The sequence below is a fragment of the Globicephala melas genome, unplaced genomic scaffold, assembly GCF_963455315.2.
Source record: "Globicephala melas unplaced genomic scaffold, mGloMel1.2 SCAFFOLD_253, whole genome shotgun sequence".
Lineage (NCBI taxonomy): Eukaryota > Metazoa > Chordata > Mammalia > Artiodactyla > Delphinidae > Globicephala > Globicephala melas.
The window spans coordinates 51,205-61,634 of record NW_027207424.1 but is presented as its reverse complement, the minus strand read 5'-3'; the positions used below and the strand labels follow the sequence as shown (position 1 = coordinate 61,634).

The window sequence follows — 10,430 nt, the reverse complement described above, 5'->3', positions numbered from 1 at the left end:
TTAATTCTTATGGAAAAAATTCACCGTCTTTCTTTTCTTTTCTTTCTAAGGTGTGTTTTCCCAAGAATCTAGTTCTTGGTGAATCTACAAAATCCTAACAGAAGGCCTTATACTTGATCGTGGACTGTCCCCTTCGACCGCCTTCATTACTCCCTGCGAGCAAACCCTTCCCAAGTTCCGCATGAGCTGTGTAGTCACATGAGTGTGAACAGACGCAGGTGGTGCTCTGGCATCACACACACACGCACGCACACAATAACCTTCCTAGATTTGTGTGTGTGTGTCATTGAATACATTTCCCAGAACATTAAGTGAACTTCAGACTGCCAAACCAAAGACTTAAATATTGGGGTCTTCACAGACAGACCCCATGCTTCCTGGACTTTAAATTTAAAAAAAAGAAAGAAAGAAAAGAAAAAAAGACAAAAACGAAACCCTTAGTCCCTTAATAAACTGATATGCTCTGAAAAGGCAAGTCAAGTAGGAAAAATTTTCCTAGGAGGAAAATTTTTTTTAAAGCCTAAAGAAGACACGAGAACAGGGGCCACCTTATGCTGCAGCCAGCAGAGGCATTCCAACATTCCCTCAGCAGGATTCCAGCCAACCTGCACAGTGTGCTTTTATAAAGGTGGCCCCAGGCACTTCAGGGCAAGATGTGGCTGGGAAGTCTACCTGCCCCCTCGTACTTCAGAGGAGCTGGCACAGTGGCTGTCAGACTTGCCTGAGAGCCATGGCAAAGAATGGACTTGTAATTTACATCCTGCTTATCACCTTACTCCTGGACCAGACCACCAGCCACACGTCCAAGTTCAAAGCCAGGAAGCACAGCAAACGCCGAGTGAAAGGTAACGGGGTTTCTCCGTCCCACAAAACTCTAGGCTAGCTCAGGGCGGGGAGGAGCTGGACAATGCTCGTTTCCAGATTCTTCAAGGACACCAGCTCTGGTGACCGTACCGTGGCTTCAGGTGCATATGGCGTTTTCAGGGGACTGAGTGACCTCTTAATTTTCTGGGACAGTTTGATATTTAAAGGAATCAAGTGGTAGGCTGTATTGTATATCTGTATTGTATTCTGTACTGTATATCCTTTGTCAGGTGAGCTTAGGCATGAGAATGTTCTTTGGAGGGTGATAACCTGGATACAACATCAGGTATTTGGAATGAGGGATCAAGTAGAAGAGACTGATTAACAGGGTATATACCATTTCACTCGTAGATATTGTATGATGTTCACATATACCTGCAAGATAACTATAATCTTACTAAATGTGCACTAGAGGATAAAGCTATTGGTAATGTGACTTCCGTTTCATCATTAGTTATCATGTAGGTATATTTTCGTATCCCTGGCACTATAAGGACAGTCTACACTATATTTTTAAGATTTTAATGTCATAGAGAAGTTGAAACTCTTTCACTTAAAAATATTTCAACAAACAACGTCATGTAGCATTTGAAGACATTTTAATGCAAAACAATCTCCAAGCAAACCCAAATTTGGGGTGGCTTGAATTAGGTTAAGAGATTAAAAAAAAAAAAATCCTGCAAGGAACAATGATGATGGCAATGTATTTGCAATATGCTAAAACCAAATCAAAAGGAAAAGCATCAAGAAAAGTGTGGGGTGATGTTTTATCTCATCCTGAGTCATTTTCATATCAGGATATTTCAAGGTAAATATTAGGACACTATTTCCTTATCAATTTCACTTCACTAGTAACAAAACACACCAAAGATACAAATAACATTAAAGTCTTGATTTAACACAACACGAATGGCTGGTGGGTAAAAGGGAGCTTATCTTGCACCGTGTTTTTAAGATTACACAGTGCCCTTTTCCAGGAATATTTATTTATACACTTTAGGTCTGATGCAAAGTTTCTTTTTTTTTTTTTTTTTTTGCGGTACGCGGGGCTCTCACTGTTGTGGCCTCTCCTGTTGCGGGGCACAGGCTCCGGACGCTCAGGCTCAGCGGCCATGGCTCACGGGCCCAGCCGCTCTGCGGCATGTGGGATCCTCCAGGACCGGGGCACGAACCCGCGTCCCCTGCATCAGCAGGCGGACTCTCACCAGGGAAGCCCTGATGCAAAGTTTCTTACGTGGAATCTTTTTTCCTTATAAAATATTACACTCCTCTGTTATTCCTTTTAATGATAGATTAAAATATTTCTCATGAGTGATAAAGACAGGAAAAGGAGGGAGAGAAGATGTGGAATACTTTTGTTGCCAGCATTTGTTTACCATAAAGAAGGACTTAGCAAAGTGGTGACCACCCAGTAAGGATGCAGGGAGGTGTTTGAATATGTGAGTGTGTGTGTGTGTGCTGTGTGGGTGTTTCTCAGTTGTAGTTCAGGTTATTATGCCCTACCCTCCAAGACACACACACAAGCATGCTTTTGTTTGTTTTTTAACAGACTGGGTCCACATTTTAAATATCATCCTCCCAAAGCAGTTTTGCTCATTTTTGCCTTGAGATCCGAGAAAGTAGATTCTACAGTAAGTGAAACCATTAGCCTAAACTTGCTAAACATTTCTTTCCCCCATACATTTTTAAAATATTTTAAGTACCTGGAAAGAATACCAAAGTTTATGAAATCAAAAGCGAAAGCCATTTTTTCTCTCTCGATTCTTTCCACAGAATTACCCCCTATTAACTGTTAGGAGATAGTATCCCCAGAGTTTTCTTTAATGTCCGATTAAAAATTGATACTTTTAACAAAATAAGAGTTGGCTATCCAAAGTACTTGGCAGACAAATTAATTGTTTTTATCTATTAAATCTTGGATAACCTTAAATATAAGGCATACCTCAGCCCTTTTAACAGCTGCATAATATTCCCTTATGGATGGGTCATGACTTATTTAATCTGTTCCCTCTTGGTGAACTTTTGTGTTCATCAAATCCATCCCGTTATGATCCAATGCCTCAGTGAACTACTTTGTAAACAGATATTGATCCCCATGCTAGAATATTGTGATGATACACTTCTAGAAGTAAAATTGTAGGTTAATTACACTGTCTCTCAACATGGTAGCATAAACCCATGCTCTCATCTTCAGCGTACAGGAGCACCCATTCACACCTTGACAACCTGACATCCTATCATCAGGTTAAGCTGTGCCAGCCTAACGAAACCCAAAAACCTTTTAATTTGCATCTCTTTGATGGTTAACAAAGTTGAGGTATTTTTCATACGTTTACTGGTCATTTATTCCAGGAATTATTTTTGCATTCCTACCCTGTGTCTGCTTTTGGAGAACAACAATAATAAAATGAAAGGGAGCCTTTTTTAAAAACTTGAAATGGCAGTTGAGTGATTTAGCTCCAAAACCAAGTTCTCCCTGCTATTTGCTTCATAGGTCTCAACAAATTAGGTGGAGCAATGCAAATTATGTTGTAGTCATGAATCAAAAATAAATTTTTTGATTGTGAAATAGTTGTTCCCTGTATTCATTGTCAACAAAACACATCCACATTTCTCACAAAGGACAGAAGCAGAAGCCAAGCCACCTGGATAACGACTTCCATAGTGATCTCCCAAGAGCCTAATAATAATTCATGTGTCTTCGTGTTAATTACAATGTTTACAGCTTCCCTATGGAGGCCCTTTATTTAAATAGCATGGAGCAGGAAGCCAAGAGGGACTGGGGGTGACATTTGTATGGTTTACAACTTGTAACTTGGGAGGAAACTTCAGCAGTCTTTGCAAGTCTGGCCTCCAACAGGCGATGGCTTTGCATCCTGAAGGTACCCTTATATTTATGCTGGATTCTATGGTCCCGTTGAGGAAACCCTGAGCTACTGGACACTTTGAGAATTGATGTCCATCCCTGGATACCCCAGAGGCATTTCCTAAACCAAATGTGGAAACACCTGGCTTGTAAAGCATACGTTTAAGGGGAAAATGAGGGACTTTCCTGGCGGTCTAGTGGTTAAGACTCCCCACTTCCACTGCGGGGGGCACAGGTTCGATCCCTGGTCACGGAACTAAGATCCTGCTTGTGGTGCGGTGTGGCCAAAAAAAGAAAAGGGGTGGGAGGGTAAAGTGAATCAGCACATTTGGATTTGGTCCTGTCCTGAAATTCCCTATGTGGTATCCCCACGAAAAGGCAGCTAGGAACAGCCATACCAAGCTTCAAGCATCTTAGCTATTTGAGGCCATGTACTAGGGACCAACCAGGTAAAGGTGGTCACTGTGCAGAAGCAGACGGGAGGGGTGGGAAGAGAACAGACTTGAAGTCAGAGAGATTCAAATCCCAGCTCTGCACCTTACTAGCTGGGTGACCTTTGACAGGTTAATTCAGATTTCTGTGCCTCTCTTTCTCCTTTTGTGAAATGATAGCGTCCGTCTCATAGTAATACTGAAAGAATTAACCTCCCGGTGCACAGTATATGGTGGCTTTTAATATTTATTAAGATTTATTATAATTCCTGCCTTTGAAGAGCTCACAAGCTGTCAGTTTCTAAGACAGTCCCCATCAGGTCTGGATTTTTTATTTAGTTAAGGCTGCTCATTTTCTACTACTTACTTATACCCAAGGTGGGTAAAGGACAGCCACGAAGACTAACCTCATCCAGGGACATTCAAGACTAAGTAAATTGCTAATCCCTAATGCAGAAGCATTTTTAGAGGGCTTTTTATCACTGCCTTTCCCTGCTTCTCCGTGAAAATCACTGAACCCTGCTAGGAGCCACTATATCTGGAACATCAGCTGAGTACGGATACTGGGGACAGGGGACTTGGGGACCCAATTAAGTCTGAGTGTGAGTTCTACCACTTATCTGCCAATTTAGCTCGTTGAGTTCATTCTCATCCTTCAATGAGAATCTCATCTTCCTCCACTCATAACTATTTTTGAAGAGTAAATGAAAATAACACAGAAGTACTTTGTATGCCATAAAGTGTCCGTTCACTCAGCAAACATTATGAGACTGATTATGTGCCAAGCATCATGTTAAACATCGGGAATACCATGGACAACCAGAGAGATGATATTAAGTAAGTAAAGGAAGACGATTATAGATTGCAGAAATTGTGCGGAAGAAAAATAAAGGTTCAAGGAAAGAGATCAGCCAGAGGGATGCCAATGTAAAGAGAATGATCAGAAAGTCTTCTCAGAAGAGGAAGAGGCAGGACAGGAATAAAGATGCAGACGTAGAGAATGGACTTGAGGACAAGGGGAGGGGGAACGGTGAGATGGGACGAAGTGAGAGAGTGGCATGGACATATATACACTACCAAATGTAAAACAGACAGCTAGTGGGAAGCAGCCGCATAGCACAGGGAGATCAGCTCAGTGCTTTGTGACCACCTAGAGGGGTGGGATAGGGAGGGTGGGAGGGAGGCTCAAGAGGGAGGGGATATGGGGATATATGTATATGTATAGCTGATTCACTTCGTTATAGAGCAGAAACTAACACAACAATGTAAAGCAATTACACTCCAAAAAACATGTTAAAAAAAAAAAAGAAGAAGAAGAGGAGAACTTTAAGCTTGATAAGGAGATGGACAAGAGCTGGGCAAGAGTGTTCCAGGCAGAAGGAATACGAAAGAAGCATCCTGAGATGAGACAGATTGCTCTAGGATGCATCTGAAATCAACAAGTCTGAAGTCTGGTGATGGAGGGCGAGTCCCACAGGGTGGGGCTGGAGCAACAGACAGGAGCCCCATCCCCCAGAAGGACCTTCTAATATTATTACTCCCACCAAGCCCTTATACATCTTCCTGGATAACTTATTTTCATGCATTATTTTCCACGTACACTGGGCTCAGTTTCATCAAAATCACCCTCGCCTTAAATTCGGGATTCCAAAGCTTTATTTTATTTTGTTTTATTTGTATCTTATTTTAATCATATGCTTTTCATTCCTCCTATCCCGCCCTACCCTAAAATATCCTCAGAAAAGGATGGAGACCTGAAGACTCAAGTGGAAAAGCTCTGGAGAGAAGTCAATGCCCTGAAGGAAATGCAAGCCCTGCAGACAGGTGAGATCCCATCTCATCTCAAACGAGATGGGAAAAGAACCTGATTTGTCAGCAATTCAAACCATATAGAGAGTACGTGCTGAGTTGTAAGCGACATTTTTTTAAAAGAGACATTGACAAGCCAGAGACGTGTCCAGGAGAAAGGATCTAAAAGCTGGGGAGATGACTGTTTGCGGAAATCAGCTTGATTTTCCACTCCCTACCCCTGTAGATGGGTGGTACAGAAATAAAACCAGGCATTTCAATAATACAGTTTAAAAGTCCGTCCATACTTCTTCTTTAATGGGCAATGAAAGAAAACTGAAGAAGTATTAACTAGCTAAAATAATCAGCATTATTTAGATGTTTACTAAGTGTCCATTGGGAGATCGCCGAGGTTGAACTAAACACAGGATCAGAGGACTCACTCCCGACAAGTAGGGCAACACGTGCAGAGAAGACCAGTGGTTAGAGCCACAGCTTGCCAGCAGAGGGCAGCATCCGGTGTTCCTTTTTCATGGAGTAGCGCTCCTGGCAGCCTATGCAGCTGGACCCACTGCTGTCCAGGAGCTACTCTGCTGGCTCCCAGGGCAAGGAAATGAGAGCCACACTAGGTAAGTTCAGGAACATCCCTGACTTGTAAGGTTCACATCCTCAGGAATGAATACTCTCACAGCAACTCCAAAAGCAGAGCTTTGAGGGTCTCACAAGAGAACTGCCCAATTATAAGACTTACTACCTTCAAGGAGGACTGAAGTTACAGCTTTTCCATCAAGTATTTATAACTCCCAGGCCAGCTGTATGTTACTGATCCTGAGTCATTTTTACCATAAGCAACGTTGCCTAGTAACACTGGTGACAGGGCCCTTTATCAGGTTCCCAGGGGAACAGAATTAGAAAGTTAAAGGACGGCCAAATGCGTCTGCAGAAGGGGAGAGCTTTGTTAACCCTCTAACCACAGCTGGGGACTATAATAATACTTCATAAACATTAACACATTAATCCTCCAACAATTTATGAGATGATGCTGCTATGATTATCCTCATTTTACAGATGAGGAAACTGAGGCACAGAGAAATTAAATAATTTTTCCAAAGCTTACACAGCTAGTAAATGTCAGAACTGACACCTAAGTCCAGGCACTACAGCCCTGGAGCCTGAGTCTCCAACGTTATGCCTTGAAACTATCTTTCTATTTGTTTTATCCTGGGTAAGACAAACAATATTACCAGGGCTCAGTTATCTGCATAAGAAAAGCCCTATCGCTCCACACGCAAACTCAGACTTCTGTTTTTGTTTGTTTTTTAATAATTGTGGCACACCAACCAGTTCCAAAAGTTCCAAGGAAATTCAGCACATAATGGAGCTACACAAACTAGCGAACATGTATATATATCCAAGCAGCAGGAGGCTAAAGGCCAGGGTTTAAGGGTGAGCCAGACCTGGGTTTCCGTAGTTGTGATCTTATGTGACGGGTAAGTCACCTTTGTATAGGCTAAGTTGTTAACAAGTAACAATTTCTTTAAGCTTCACTATCCTGATATGTAAAGATGCGCATAATAAAAACTCACTTCATGGGATGGTTGTGATTATGACATGAGTTCATTTATGTAAAGTACTTGGCACAGTGTCTGACTCATACAAAGTCTTCAGTACATGCTAACTCACCATTGTCACTGCACATCATTCATTCCACAACTATTTACTGCTATTGGCCAGATCCAGTCCTGGATTATTATACTACAAAAGCATCTTAATATGTCAAATTTCACATCTTTACAGTCTGTCTCCGAGGCACAAAATTTCACAAGAAGTGCTACCTTGCTTTGGAAGGCTTGAAGCACTTCCACGAAGCCAACGAAGACTGCATTTCCAGGGGAGGGACGCTGGTTGTCCCCAGAAGCTCCGACGAAATCAATGCCGTCCGAGACTATGGTAAAAGGAGCCTGCCAGGGGTCAATGAGTTTTGGCTGGGCATCAACGACATGGTCACAGAAGGCAAGTTTGTCGATATCAATGGAGTCGCCATCTCCTTCCTCAACTGGGACCATGCACAGCCTAACGGTGGCAAGCGGGAAAACTGCGTCCTCTTCTCACAGTCAGCTCAGGGCAAATGGAGTGACGAGGTCTGTCGTAGCAGCAAGAGGTACATATGTGAGTTCACCATCCCCTAATAGACCCTTCTTGAATGTGTCTTCCAAGCAAGATCGGTCATGATTTATAGGCTGATGGATCCCAGGAATAAGTCAAAATTGTCCTCCCTCACGGGACTCTGTGTTCACAGGAATACAAGAGTCAGCCAGTTTGGCTACCACATTGTATTGTGGTTTTGCCCTCCCTGGGGTATGGGGGAGCAGAAATAATGATCTAGCCATGTACACACTGTTAAAGGGGCTTCTGCAAAATGGGCTATCAGACCTTTCTCACTCCTGGTCCCTCCTACTTGTATCGACCAGGTTAGTGTTAAAAATACAACAGCCAGAAAAGCAAGCTTAGACGACCTGGAAGATTTTCTCTTAAAAGTTTAGGATATATTTGATTGATGAGGTGCTACATAATCCAAAAACTTTTCAGTCTGATGTTCAATCTATTCCATCCTAATGATAGTATCTTATTAGTCCATCACCCTTTCTTTGAGTTGCAGCATCCCCTGGTGGGACTAGTATCTTCTCTGTCACATCAAAACATGAATGTCTCAGAGAGGTTCTGATTTAATTCCATTTTCTTCAAACCCATCCTACTCCCCCCCAGCCCTCCAGCCATATACACATCTTTTTTTTTTTTTTTGGAAGTTCCAAGTAAAGATCTGGAAGGAAATATTAAGGCAGTATTGGTAACCCTAAGACAGAACAGAGTAGCAGATTGTATAGAAAAAGAAAATTTTAAAAAGTCTACTTTTTCCCTGCATTAACATGTTTACCTGACTTTATGAAATCAAGGGTGGATATGACATGTTAGTTTCCTAACATATTTACATACTTATATATATTAACATATTTTTTAACATATTTTAACATATTTTACATACTTATATATATTTAACAATCATATATTTAAGTCTATTATGAGCAATCTATATTTGGAGGTTGAAAGCTGGATTTAAATAATATTATTTTGGAGTCACATGTCTATGTTATTTTTTATTATTCTGCTATTCCCACTAAATTGTTTCACTAGATTGTGTAAAGTAACGTCATTGCTTGATATGAAATTACGAAGTTAAGACTTGGGGGAAATGGGCTTCTTAGGAGCAAACAATCCTAAGTATATTCTGTTTTTCAAATAAATGTCTTTTTTTTTTCTTTAAATGCTGATTGTGTTTTGGGAGCAAAGTCCTTCTCTACAAACTTTAATTATGTATGCTTGGAATTAAGTTTTAGTTCTTTACATTGCACAATAATAAAGCCTGAATTCTGATCAATGTGGATGTACGTGGGTATTGATTACAGTTATTTAAACTATGTTGGTTTATATCAGACTTGGCAAAAGTCAGGGGGAAATACTCTGGATTTAATCAAACCGGTGATTTAGATGTACTACAAGGATAGTTTTACTTGACAATAAAGAAGTAAAGTCCATGAAATTCCCTGGTGGTCCAGTGGTTAGGATTCAGCACCTTCACTGCTGGAGCCTGGGTTCCATCCCTGGTCAGGGAACTAAGACCCCAGAAGCGGCACAGCGCAGTCAAAAAAAAAAGTCCAGGGAGAGGAGGAGACTTAAAAACAAAATTTGTATCTGCAATTAGTTTTGATTGACGCTGGCCAACTTCCTACGCCAACAGAACCACAGTCTCCTTAAAGATAATGACAATAATGAGATTCATAGATAGTATGAGTAGCATATTCTAGACACTGTGCTCAATTTTACATAATTCTCATTTATCTTTGGAACAATCTAGGGATTTAGGCTCTAGAATTATTTCACTTCACAAAAGAACAAACTGAAGAAGAGAGGTGTGGTAATTTGCCCTAAATCAGCCCCAGGATTAGTAAAGTTGTGACCAGAAGCCAACAAGTCGACTCAGATTCTACATCCTTAGCAACTCAGAAGGAGCTGTTCAAACAGGCAATGGAAGTGGACTCTAATCCATCTCCCTGTTCCCTCATGTGGGGTAACAGTTTGGGCCAACACCTGACCTTGATGGGGCATTCAGTCTGAATCTGCTTCAAAAGGGTTAAATAAAGACAACTCCGGTTCACACAAGTCAGTGTCAGAGTTTGGGTACCTAGGAGATGGTGATAGATAAGGTCATGTTCCCCCAAATGCCCCAACCAGAAAGCTCAAGAGAAGCTTAATTCAAAGGAACAGAGGAAGGTTAGTTAGTGAGGGCAAATCAAGATGAGCTACCAAGACAAGGGGCAGATGGATGGGAGACAGAGCAAGATTGGAAGGAGTAGATGAAGAGATTATCTGGTTTGCCCAGGGTCAGACTCATGACCTTGACTTTATTACTCAGCCAACATATC

At 41.5% G+C, this 10,430-nt stretch overlaps 1 protein-coding gene across 1 annotated transcript; it reads left to right on the top strand.

Moving 5' to 3' along the window:
- The first annotated feature begins 722 nt into the window (after positions 1-722).
- Positions 723-9,002, top strand: LOC132596388 (C-type lectin domain family 3 member A). The gene is made up of 3 exons (XM_060293417.2): positions 723-845; positions 5,902-5,985; positions 7,747-9,002. The coding sequence occupies exons 1-3, from the start codon at positions 731-733 to the stop codon at positions 8,136-8,138; spliced, it is 591 nt and encodes a 196-aa protein (XP_060149400.1). The 5' UTR covers positions 723-730; the 3' UTR covers positions 8,139-9,002.
- Positions 9,003-10,430: the final 1,428 nt, after the last annotated feature.